At 41.7% G+C, this 13,656-nt stretch overlaps 1 protein-coding gene across 1 annotated transcript in view; it reads right to left on the bottom strand.

Annotated features, from left to right (window-relative positions):
* Positions 1-13,656, bottom strand: part of DNAAF3 (dynein axonemal assembly factor 3) — a 214,329-nt gene that overhangs the window by 91,968 nt on the left and 108,705 nt on the right. Inside the window, exon 4 of the mRNA XM_018568266.1 lies at positions 1,775-1,932. Within this exon, the coding sequence (XP_018423768.1) occupies positions 1,775-1,932 (158 nt within the window). The remainder of the gene's footprint in view (positions 1-1,774; positions 1,933-13,656) is intronic.

The following is a 13,656-nucleotide window of genomic DNA, read 5'->3' as shown; positions in this document are numbered from 1 at the left end:
GAGGCCGCGTATCCTGATGTTATTGCGGCGGCTACGGTCCTCCAGGTCATCTAGGTGGGTATACAGGTCAGCAATGTGGGAGTGTTGAGCAATGACCACTGAACAGAGCTCCTCCACAGCAGATGTAATGGGGGGAGAGTGAATTCCATAACATCCAGGCGGGAGTGGAAGGACTGTAGGCCCTCACGGATCTCTCTCATGTCGGCCTTATGGGCGGATCAGCTTCTGTAAATGGAAAGTGACACTGAATGCAGGAAGTGATGTAATACACATCACTTCCTCCATTCCGGGATTGGAGAGTAGATCAAAAGGGAGATGGTGTACTGATCTCCCTTTGATTTCCTGTCACAGAGCCGTGCCCGGCCGCATCGGGCACAGCGGATCTCGGTATCGGCAACGGCAGTTACAGCTGCTGGCAATACAAGCGATCGGGCATCTCGAGACGCCCGATGGCTTGAATGTAAAGCTCCCTGCCGGCCATGTAATTACAACGGCCGGCCGGGAAGCTGTTCTTCGGGCTCCGCCGTCCTCTAGTCACAGACGAGCGGACAAGTGGATTTTTCAAGCCCTGCCTATTTGTGTTACAGAACTGCAGCAGAGAAAAAAAGGTCTACTCCCCTGTCAGACAGGGCTGTGTGGGGTGGCAAAGCAGTGTAAATCTCAGAATTGGAGCAATCTTTTTGATTCATTGTCATCCTTATATGTGTCATTTTCAACACTCTTTGAAGCTCTAATGAAGGGGGATGTTTTGGCCAAAACACATTGGCTATGTTTTGGTTTGCTGGCTTTATCATCAGATAAATTATTAAAGACTTAAGACCTGTTTTATGGCACTCTCATTTACCTGCCTACATGTTGATTTCTCAATTCGAGTAGCTCCTCTTTGTTAAGGGGGCCCCTTTTTTGTGGAGACCTGCGGAGCCCAAGCCAAAAGGGTTAAGTAATGATCCAGTCTACCTTGTAAAAAATTAATGTCCAGTGCCTCATCCATACCTACGCTTTACATTTCATTAGTTGTGACTGTTAAAAGGGTTTCATATGTTTTCTATTTTTTTTTTCTTGAAACAAAATATTCCTCTTAAAAGGGTTGCCAGCTAGCTAAATGACTAGTCTAAGATAATTGTTGGTTCCATTTAGATTATGCAATCTTGCATTACGGACACATTTTATTTTTAAAACAGATGCAAGACAGGTTTGCATTTGAGTGGAAATATAAATGTGGTTGTGTTTGCAAAAATACTTTTTTGTATTCAAACTGTTTCAATATGTTCTACATGCTTTCCTAATACAGGTATAAAAACTTTAACATTATGTTAATCCACAAAAAAATTGGACACAATGTACATTTTGATAATAAAAAAATACACTTGTTTTCATCCTTTTTGCATCCTTGATTGCTCAGTGCTACTGATTTCCTGCAGCCTGTATGAAACTCCTAATACGGCCATGCCTAATGTGTGTTTAAACGGCCACATGCAGTCACAGTGGAAGCCTGTGTAATAAGGTAACAATGCAGGAGCACAACTGAGAGACAGTGATAGAACGGTGTCGACCTAGAACAGGTAGTTCACTGGCACTCAAGAAGCACAGAACCCCCAAGTATTATTTTAATCAATGCTTAAAATGTAAAAAAAATATTGAAATTTACTTTTGAATATACATTAACATGTTAAAACTTATATAAGTTTTTAGCATCTGGATTTACATATACCTTAACAATAAAGGCATTCATTTATATACAATTCAACTAATTTCAGAGAATAGATGGGCACACCTTAATGGAGGATATGTTCAGCTGTGGCAGGACACTCTGCTGGTACTCTGGATTGGTGACACAATTAATAAACATTCTGCATTTCTCTTGCAGGTAGGTAGCAGTCTTACTACGAATAAGACTATTTCCAAAAAGCTCCAGAAACATTTCACACTTTTCTGTAAACAGAAATACCAAAACATTAATGAGGAACTGTAATAAAAGTGAAGATTTACTATATTACATGGGGAATTTAGAAATGTTTATTAACCCAAATCAGTACCTGGAAAGATGTACCTCTTGTCTGAAATAACAGTGAACTTTCTGGTATGTAAGCGTGCCTAGGCACCCTGTGCTTACAACCTCATAGCTGTATATCTCCAGTGATGTCATTACTGTGCTGCTCTCTGTTCTTCTTGCTAAGGGCTCTTAGCTGAGAAAGCAAAATCCTGCCTCTACTAAGATGGCTGCCTACACACAATAACAGAGTACAGAACAAGGCATAGCAAGTCAGTAATGGGCCAAAGATCATCTGCTCAAAGGCTGTAGGCAATGCTGATTGCAAGTCTTTTACCCTTGCATGCCTTTGTGGGTACAGCTTCCAGAGTTCAGATCCTTTTTAAAAAAGGTTCTTTTTTGGGGGGGGGAGGTTGCACCTGTAACATATGATATGTATATTGACACCTTGCATCTTCAAAGCTGTGTCCACTTAATTTTACTGGATGTCAAGGGTGATCTGTGCACAAAACACATATCCACACTTAAAGCTTAACATATATAATTCATTTTGCCTAAAGCTCCTTTTTAAAGCCTGAAGTACTTCCATCACAACTCAATACAACGTTCAAGCTGCAGGGATTGTAGTCCACAAACATGATTTCTTTAATTAAGCCCTGATGAGGGGGATGGGGGTGTTTTGGACCCTTGAAACACGTTGGCTACTCTACTTGAATGTCCCCTGACTCTCACGCAATAAAGGTGCATCTGAACTATTTTCATTGGTGTGCTGCTTCAATTCCTATATCTGCCTTATCTGTACATAGTCATATTTCCAAAGTAGTAGAAGCTGCTCCAAACAACTAAAAAAGGTAAAAAGTATTTTTCAAAAAAATATATTTTTAGGTATGCTGCATGAATGGTAACCCAAACATAGTGGGCAGGCTTTCAGATGTAACTGCAAAAGTAACGATTTTTACTTGCCTCTAGATTCCTTATCTTGGAGTACAAACAGGAAGCAGAACCTTTAGTCCTAACCATTGGGTTTATGCAGCTACTGTTAGGTGAATGTACACTGGTAAGCAAAGTAATTAGGACAGCCCATATAACCCTTATCACTCCCAGCAAACCTCAGTTCTTTGGCAATTAATAGAGTGAATGGCAGAAAACAGAGGAGGGACCGGTGCCCTGTACTGTACAACAAGATAATGAATTTACAAGCAAGTCGAAATTCCTATTATCTTAATCCTACAGTAAAGGACAAAGACTTTTCTGTCTTTGCTAGGGATCCAAGAAATCAGAGGGTGCAGGTTAAAAATAAAAAAAAAAGGAGTTTATTGAGAAAAACAATAAACAAAAAAAAGGGCAGAAAAAAATAAAATGGAGGAATGCTGCAGCTGACTGGAGGAGGAAGGGTAAGAAACCCTGACAGTGTCCTGCCCTCAACGACCCCTCCCACACGGGAGAACAAAAGGCTTAAATGGAAAGAGAACATAGAAGGCACGGGCGAGGGCAGAGGTGTGAACATCAGAGTAAGAAACCCAAGAACGCTCCTCCGGACGGACTGTAGCCTTTCCAGTGGACCAGGTACTGGACTTGACCCCTGACCCAACGAGAGACGAGGATGCTACGTATTTCATACGCCTCATGGTTGCCAACAGGAATAGGACGAGGAGGAGTGTGGTGTAACTATTACACACTAGGGGCTTCAGTAGGAAGACATTGGAGATACCCGTGCTAGAAGGGAGGTTGAGTGCATAATCAACCGGGTTATCCTTCTAGAGAATAGGGAAAGGTCCAATAAAACGGGGTGCCAATTTCTGAGTAGGCACTCTGAGGCTGAAATTACGGGATGGCAACCACACCATCTCTCCCACCTGGTAGGAAGGAGTGGGTAGACGCCTACAATCTGTCTGGAGCTTTTGGTACTGCATAGAGGCAGGAAAGGAATTCTGAATCTACATCCAAGAGGAATGGAGCACCGAAAGATGAGCCTCCAATTCCCGAATGGCCTGAGGTGTAAAAGATGGCTGAAACCCCCAGTTAGCCATGAACGGGGACATTTGGGAGGAAGAGTATATAGCACTCTTTCTAGCAAACTCTGCCCAGGGTAGAAGATCAGCCCAATTGTAATGATGATCCAAAACATAGCACGGAGTCTTCCTGGACAACTTAGAATACTGGTGAGACAGGGCACCAGGCTTCAAATTTTTTGAGCTGGGCAAATACGAGACCACATAACTGAACTGAGTAAGAAACAGAGCCCATCTGGTTTGGAGTGGTGAGCGCCTCTTGGCCTTCCAGAGATAAGTTAAATTCTTATGATCTGTTGGAATAAGAACAGGTAATGTAGTACCCTCAAGCAGATGTCTCCACTCAAAGGCAGAATTATGGGCAACAGTTCTCCGATTTGGTAATTGCACTTCGCTGGAGATAACTTTTTGGAATAGAACCCACAAGGGTGTAAGTGGCCTTCTGGCATAGGACGTTAACACAGGAGGGCGCCTACACCTGTCTCAGACGCATCCACCTCAAGGATACAAGGTAAGGCAGGATTGGGATGAGGAAATGTGGACTTAAGAGCTTCGAAGGCCTCAATGGCAGCAGGAGACCAGTTGTGTGGATCACTGCCTTACTTAGGTCAGGCCTGAGAGGTATTGCTAGAGAGGAAACATTTCTGATACATTTTCAATAGTTGACAAAACCAAGGAAACATGAAAAGAAGTGGAGACCAGTAGGACGAGGCCATTGTAAAATGGCCTACACCTTCTGTGGATCCATGGAGAACCCCTCCAAGGAGATAACGTAGTCCAACATGGTAACCTGGGACAGGTGAAATTCACATTTGTTAAGCTTACAGAAACCTATTGCCATGTAAATGTTGCAAAACTCATCTAATGTTGTGTCGGTGTGATTCAAGGGAGGAGGAGTTTATTAAAATATAATCTAAATAGACTACCACGCATTGTTGTAATACATCACGGAGAATGTCATTATTGAACTCCTGAAAGACAGTGTGAGCGTTGCACAATCCGAAGGGCATTACTAGTAATGCCCGCTCCTGGAGTTAAACGCTCCTGGTGTCTTCAACTCGTGGCCCTCCTTGATCCTCACAAGATTATACGCACCCCTGAGATCAAGTTTGGTAAAGACCGTTGCTCCCTTGAGGCAGTCAAAATATTCTATGATTAAAGGAATAGGGTAGGCATTCTTGATTGTGATGCGATTGAGACCCCCTATAATTAATACAAGGTCTCAGCTCGCCACCTTCTACTTTTCAAGGAAAAAGATAGCACCTGCGGGAGGAGTGAACTTGGGATGAACTTCTGGGAAAATGCATCCGTTGCGTACTACTCCATGGCCCTATTTTTGGCAACAGAGGGTAAACCCTGCCATGAGAAGGGACTGCACCTGGCTACAATTTGATAGCACAAAACGTAGCAACGATGAGGCTGAAGAGTATCAGCACCCACTTTATGAAATACATTCTGATACTCCAGGTAGGCAATGTGGAGACCGAGGATGTACAAATTAGCTTAATCGGCCTATGGATGCATGTAACGTTAAATTGTGGAGACCAAGAGAGGATCTCAGCCGCCACCCAACTGAAGGTGGGGTCATGTTCCTGGAGCCAAGGGTAACCCAGAATAATAGGATAATGCATATAGGAAAACCTGTAAACATACCGACTCCCTGTGTTGGGCCCCTACAGACAGATCGACCGAAATGGTCTCATGGGTAATATGTGCAGGCTTTAGGGGTCTGCCATCAATGGCCAATGGAGCTGTACGAGGCAACAGAGGAATGGAATTATCGGAGGCAAATGTGCGGTCAATAAAGTAAATCAGCAATTCCAGAGTTTACTAGGGCAGGGGTGTGGAATTCCTATCGCCTGACGCCCAGGACAGGCAGTTTCGGGCGAGTAGTTTTTTTTCTACATTTAGCCCGACTGCGGGCAAGCAGCACGGTTAAATGTAGTATGGGAGCTGTTTTGTTCGAGTGATTTTAAAAGGCTGTACAGCCGTCCAAAAATCACTTGTAACCTGCCTGAATCATGCTTCTCCTCTCTCCTCCCCCTCCCCTCTCCTCCCCCCTCCCCTCTCTATCTCCAGCGGCTGGCCGGCCGTGTACTGCTCCTGGCTGCCTGTCTCTCTGCACCTGGGCTTCCTTTTTGCCTTAGTCTTCGGGGTCCCCCCCTCTTGTGGGGGATTAATGATCAAGGCAAATTAGGCTCCAGAGCACAGAGCAAGGCAGAGAACGGTTCTCTACTCTGCTCCATGTGTGTAGTGACACAGGAATGCAGCCTTCCTGTCACAGGAGAAATAGCACAGTGCTGTTCTAGAACTCCTGTGTTGGAGGTGAAAGGGTCAATAAAGAGAACCTGTCACCTCCAAAATCTATCACACAAGGGCTTGTTACCCTTGTGTGATAGCAATAAAGTAAAAAAAAGTAAAAAATAAAATATATAACACTTAAACATTTACAAGACAGTTGTGGGTAGCTAGGCCAATGGCTCCCCAGGTGTTATCTCTCCCCCTACAAAATAATCAATTACAAAACAACAGGAGGAAATACCGGGGTTTATGAGAGATATGACACCATGACTTGAAGTTTAGTGGAAAAGTTTTATTTTAATTTACACATATATTGCAAGTATACATACAAAGTTAAATAAAAAGCGGCAACAACAGTTGCGACCATTAAAAACAAGGTTAGACCAGAGGCATAGACCCATTAGACATATTCAGACATAACAATTATAGATCAATACAGGTGAAACTCGAATAATTAGAATATCGTGCAAAGTTCATTTATTTCACTAATGCAACTTAAAAAGGTGAAACTAATATATGGGATAGACTCATTACATGCAAAGCAAGATAATTCAAGCCGTGATTTGTCATAATTGTGATGATTATGGCTTACAGTGCATGAAAACCCCAAGAACCCCAAATCCACAACCTCAAAAAAGTAGATTATTACATGCAATCAATAAAACAAGGATTGTACATAGAACAATATCGGACCTCTGAAAAGTACAAGCATGCATATGTACTCAGTACTTGGTTTGGGCCCCTTTTGCAGCACTTACTGCAATTACTTTTGCACGATATTCTAATTATTCGAGTTTCACCTGTATATTATGTATGTCCAATCCATACGCGTTTCACAACTTGGCTTCTTCACGGGATTGTGACCTACCCTAACAAAAGATAATACATTCAATTAACATAAGTCCACAAAATTATTAGGTCTATTTTTGAGTATATAAAGTGCACAGAGTATATAGAGACATGTATATATTCAATTTATGCAGCACCAACAAAAATGGTGGACAAATAAAATAAAATAAATGTGATTGATATAAAACAAACAATATACAGTAAATAATGCACTGAGAATTGTGTTTTTCCATGAGTTAATCAAACTTAATATATATGTGAAAATATATCCCAATTAAACAACAAATGTGCCTTTATAGATATCAAAATAAATTGAAAAATTTAAAAGTGTGTTGTGTACTTCTTTTTTCAAACACCATGAATGGCAATAAGTTGTTCCCGATGTGGAAAGTTTATAAATTCAAAAAAGTTCTGTGATAATTGTTGGGGATACGGGCTAATGCCGTACGTGTCCCCTCGGGGTGTATACTCACCACAATGTAGTGGCTATAGTAAGCAGCCTGAAACGCTCTGAAGGAAACAAATTCTCCCGAAGCCATGACGTCCTCACCGTAACTCTCAACGGTCCACAGCCAGCAGACGGTTTGTCTCCAAAATCATATAAGAAAAGAGCCTCTCATTGCGTAGCAGTTTCAAAAAAAGGACTTTATTTGAATCAAGTAAAAGCAGAACAACGAAATCCAAAAAATATCCAAACATTGATTCAAATAAAGTCCTTTTTTTTAAATTGCTACGCAATGAGAGGCTCTTTTCTTATATGATTTTGGAGACAAATCGTCTGCTGGCTGTGGACCGTTGATAGTACGGTGAGGACGTCACGGCTTCGGGAGAATTTGTTTCCTCTTACTATAGCCACTACATTGTGGTGAGTACACACCCCGAGGGGACACGTACGTCATTAGCCCGTATCCCCAACAATTATCACTGAACTTTTTTGAATTTATAAACTTTCCACATCGGAAACACCTTATTGCCATTCATGGTGTTTGGAAAAAGAAGTACACAACACACGTTTAATTTTTTCAATTTATTTTGATATGTATAAAGGCACATTCGTTTTTTAATTGGGATATATTTTTACATATATATTAAGTTTGACTAACTCACTTGCCTGTGTGGGTACCTGCGCAGGTGTGGGGTCACCTGTGCCGGTATCCTTGACACATATAGAGACATGTGCCTGGGTTTTCTATACCCAACGGAGAGAATCCAGCCACCGTTTACACCACCATATGCCAATTTACTCACCACCCAATTGGAGTGGCTTAGTGAGGGTCAAGCTCTCTGTGTGGAGCCTAGGTGGGGAGAAAGTCCTCCAAGGGGAATAGTCTGTCCAGTTTTTTGTGTCCCAGGGGGGGAGGGAGGACCTCGGGGCCGCTATAGGAAGGAGGGACCACCAGTCCACGCAGGGGAGAAGGGGCTGCCTACGCCTATCTTGTGGTGTTCTTATACTCCAACATCCATAGACCTGTTTTTTTATATATGATTGCATTCCTTTAGTATTCAGTGCATAGAAAGTTTAAACACATCCCATATCTCATAGCCATGCAAGTACGTCTGTATATGGTTCTGTTCTAAAACGAAGGTGCATAGGTACTTCGACAATTTAACCGGAAGACCCTTTCATTTAACTTCCATGTGTTTCCACCCATCCTCTTAATTAAAAGTAAATATATATACACGTGTACACTACCTGTATGTACATACATTTGCCCTATATGCAGGGCTCACTGTGATCCTAACTTCTAAAGTAACTAAAGTGTCATAACATAATATCTATCTTAATATGGTGGACATTGCAATGGTATTTGTCCCAGTGGAGATGATGGAGGTGTTTAACAACCTCTCCAGGACTCTTATTGTGTGTTCAGTGTAATTTGTGTATAGTCATATTGACTCAAAATACATTATGTGTTCAATGTAATCTGCACGAAGCAGAATAACTTATCTCCTCGAGATGTGTCATCAAATTAGTGAGTTAGTCAATATATTTCTTAGAAAACATTTGCCCTTGTGTACCATCACCTGAATGGAGGACTATAATAAGCAGTGAACAAAAATTGTATATTCTATCCACCCCCCCTCCCCCCCACGTGTGCAATGTTAAACCAAACCAAACTTAAAACTGCAATACAAATAATAAGCCACCCACCCCATCATCATGGTTGCCTATTTGAAAGGGGTTTCCGGGTGAAGCTCCTGTGCTTGGGGGCCATTAACTGCCCATTTTAATGTGTCAGTGTGCAATGTAATATACAGGCATATGTCTACATAAGAAGTGCACATACCTGTCATATGTTGGCTATGAGGTAAAGGGTTGTGATGGGGATCAAAAGGTCCGATCGATCATAGCCACCTTGATGTCTGCTATCCACCTGCAGACAGGCATCTCCAGCTCCTATGCCTGCTAAACAGCAGTCCCCTCCCCCCTAATAAAGCCCCCACCGCCGACAGAACGTCCCACACCTGTGTGTGTTAGGTCGTCCGTCAGCGGTGTGGATTCCTTCTACACGCGCTTGCGTACTGCAGCGGCGTACCGCCGCCGTCAAGGCAACCAGTAAGCCCACGCGTGCGCATTGCAGCGGCGTCCCGCCGCCACTATGGCAACTGGGGGCGTCGATGATGTATATCAGCCAGAGGTGGCCGAAAAGGTCCATCTCAGGCGCTCGTACAATCTGCGCTAGCGTGCCTGCGCATTGTGCTCGCGTCCTGCTGCCGCCATGGCAACCAGGGACAGCAGCCTCATGCGAGCTATAGAGGATCTAAAAAGTACCTATATGACAACGAAAATGCAGTATATGGTCTTAGCTGCTGAATGCCTGTAACAAATTCACATAGCTACCTACTATGGAATGAATCCATAGGTCCCCCATAGAGTGGAGGGATTTTTATGTGATGGGAATATCAGTCCGCTAGGCACAGCCACCCTAAACAAGGAAAAATCATATCATATTGCTAAATTTCCTATGGAATAATCCTTCATGTCTGTGCCATTTATACCTCAGATACAGAAAAGTCTCTTTTATAATTCATTAGTAAATACTTAGTTTAACTGAACAAAACATATATAAGTATAAACACCATTTCCCATAGGTAAAACGATCATATTCATTTTTCTTAATCAGTTTTTGAGAAAACATCCAACATGCGACATGAATACATTGTTTAAAGTGACATTAAACCCTCAGATTTTTTAACATAAAACAATACTGTAATGTGTGCCTTACTGTAATCCATGGTTGATTCCCTTCTCTTTGCTGCTCTTCCTTTTAAATCCTCATGTCTTCTCATGCTTGGGGAGAACTTCCCTTTGCAGCTCATGGCCTCTTCCTGTAGTGCTGGCTCAGGTTACAAACCTATACACAGACACCATATATCCATTCCTGAGACAAAGCAGTCTGCTGCAAAACAGAAGTTCTGCCCAGCATGAGAACAGATACAGATTTAAAAGGAAGAGCAGCAAAGAGAAGGGAAACAACCATGGATTAAAGTAAGGCACACATTACAGTATTGTTTTATGTTAAAAAAATCTGAGGGTTTAATGTCACTTTAACTAAACAAAACATATGTAAGCATAAACATAATTTCCTATGAATAAATGGATCATATTTATTTTTCTTAGTTTTTGAGGAAAAATCCAACATGGGACATATATACGTCCTCATTATTCTTTTATAGCATATGCTGTTGGTCAATCTTAATCCGTGTCGCACATTTGCTCCTTTTTTGTCTGGGCTACCTGTCTTTTCATTATAGGAAGGGCTTGTAGCTGAGCACCTCATTCAAACCTGGAGGCATAGTGGATTTTAATCTATATATCCACCGTGCCTCCGTTCGTAAAAATAATTTTTGTTCCACGTCTCCACCCCTTATATCCTCATGTATATGATCAAGGACATAAAACCTCATAACAGAAAGGTCAAAATTATGACATAGGCCCGCATGCCGACTGATGGGGGAGGTTATTTTACCACTCTGTATCAAGTATAGATGATCATAGATTCGCTTACAGGCTGGTCTGTATGTTTGTTTTTCTTATGTAGAATGCGCCACAGGTGCAATTCATTAAGTAAATCACATTTGTAGTTTGACAATCAGTTGTGTGATTTACACGCCACTGCTGGCCATTAGGTAAGGGGACTGTGTTCCCTTCTTCAAACCATCCACAGTAGCTACAGTGCCCGCATCTCCTAAAGCCCTCCTCCCCACATGAGATTTCTCAGTCAGGTGGGATGTAGAAGCTGCGGGTGACCCTATCTCGTATGGATCTAGCCCTTTTTAAAGACTATTTCAGGGGTCTCTTTAATATACTTGCGTATGGTACTGTCCTCTGTTAAAAGGTGCCAGTGGCGTTTAATACAGTTCCTGATTGTGGCGTGATGCCTTGAGAACTTGGTCACCATTCTGACCATTTGTTTATATGGTGCCTCCCTTCCCGGGTCAGTTTTTTTATTTCCATAGAGTATATGCAGTCTCTCTTTCTTTTGTAGCCGATTTATAGGCTTTCATAAGTGTCTTATTGTTGTAGCCCCTCTCCAGGAGTCGGGTTTGTAAGGCCCTGGCTTCCCTCTGAAAATCACTGTCCCTAGAGCAGTTACATTTTAATCTGAGGTATTGGCTATAGGGGAGGTTGTCCTTTAGGAAACGTGGATGGGAACTGGAGGCGTGCAGTATAGAGTTGCCGGCTTTCTCCTTCCGATATAGTTTGGTCCTAAGGTATCCATCCTTTAGGATGAAGACATCCAAAAAGGTAATCTCCTCTTGGCTGTAGTTGACAGTAAATTTGAGATTGAAATCATTGGTGGCCAAAGAGGCCACAAATCTTTTCAATTCACAAAGGGTATCAGTCCAAATGAAGAACACATCATCAATGTGAAGGAACATGTCACCAGCACTCAAATTCTTAAATAGATATGTCCTTTTTAATGGACAATTGTGTCACAATAATCAACAAAGCCGACGTTTCGGGGCCGCGCAGGGTCCCTTCTTCAAGGCAGTATGTGACAATGTAATAGTATTCACACACCACATATATACCCCAAGAAGTTACTAAATCATTAATAGCCACACCCCCAGTTATGTCAGAATGGCGGGAGAAAACGCCATATTTAAAAGTCAAAATCTCATTTTAAAACATCATATTCAAAACTCACTAAAATAATTGATAAACTATATCCACAATCTGATGATCCGGGGAAGCGCTGTGGTAGTAGAGTGTCCGACATCGCTACAGCATATATGCTCGGCAGTCCAAAGACAGCGGCATTGCGATCTAACATCCCCATCCAGTGTGTACGGCATTGCCCCTTGTCCTGATTTGTCGGTGCGTGCAATACGTGTCATCGGTTACTAAGGTGATGGAGAGATACAATTCTCAGCCATCATACGGCGCAAATGCCGGGGCTGTATATCAGAGTTGCAACCTGGGTGTGGGAAGAACAAGAGAGCTGATGTCACCACTCCACAAACACAGCATTAAACGTTCCAGGATCAGAGTGGGGAAAAAGAAAAACAATGTAATAATAATTGATATAAGACCAAGGTGTGCACAAAGAAAAAGTAATATTAGTGAGGATAATATATTTACATATAGGGAACCAAACCAGGGAACATACAAAGGGAATAATACAAATACATACGTATATGACACATACATCAAATGGAACATAAAAGAAGACAGAAAATCGGCTCAGGGATCATGAAATATATATCAAAAGAATAACTAGAAAATTAGCATAAATTATATAACGATAACCCACATCAATGCATAAATGGGTATCCTATAAATACAAAAAAATTGTAAAAATTCTCCAATATATAAAAATGAAACATCAATGTTGATAAATGACTAGGTACACATGATCATAAAGGTAGAATAATCATATAAATATCAGGAGAGTTGACGTTGGTAATTTATTCAACTAGGTAACAGGACAAAGATAAGGAAGAATTGAGTCCTCTTGGTTTTACTGTATTCAACGTATGAATCCAGTAGGCTTCCCTACGCAATAATATATTGTCTCTATTACCGCCTCTATGCGGTCTCGGTACATGTTCAATAACCATTGCTTTGAGCTCGTGTGTCTGGTGATTTAATTGTGCAAAGTGTATTGCCACTGGTTTATTTGGGTCAATGTCCTTTCCTTGTTTCTTGTGTTCAATCGCTAGTTTGATATCACTTTTATGTTTTTGATATCGTTTTTTAAACGCATTGATTGTTTTTCCCACGTAAACCAGTGAGCAGGGCCATTTTAATATATATATATACACACACACACACACAGTACTCGGACACACAATTCAAATAACTGTGAATGGAATATTTCTTCCCTGTATATGGATGAAAAAATGAGTCACCAATAATGAGAGAGTTGCAGACGCTACAATTATGGCATCTGTAGCATCCCTGCTTGGTAGACAATTTGTATGGCACAGTGCCATATTTATAATGAGGGTCAGCACTGACTAAATAGTCACGTAAAGATCTATTTCCGGAATAAACGA

This window comes from Nanorana parkeri, unplaced genomic scaffold (genome assembly GCF_000935625.1).
Source record: "Nanorana parkeri isolate BGI_ZX_2015 unplaced genomic scaffold, ASM93562v1 scaffold1164, whole genome shotgun sequence".
NCBI lineage: Eukaryota > Metazoa > Chordata > Amphibia > Anura > Dicroglossidae > Nanorana > Nanorana parkeri.
Note: the sequence above shows the minus strand (reverse complement) of the source record. Positions and strands in the feature narration are given on the sequence as shown.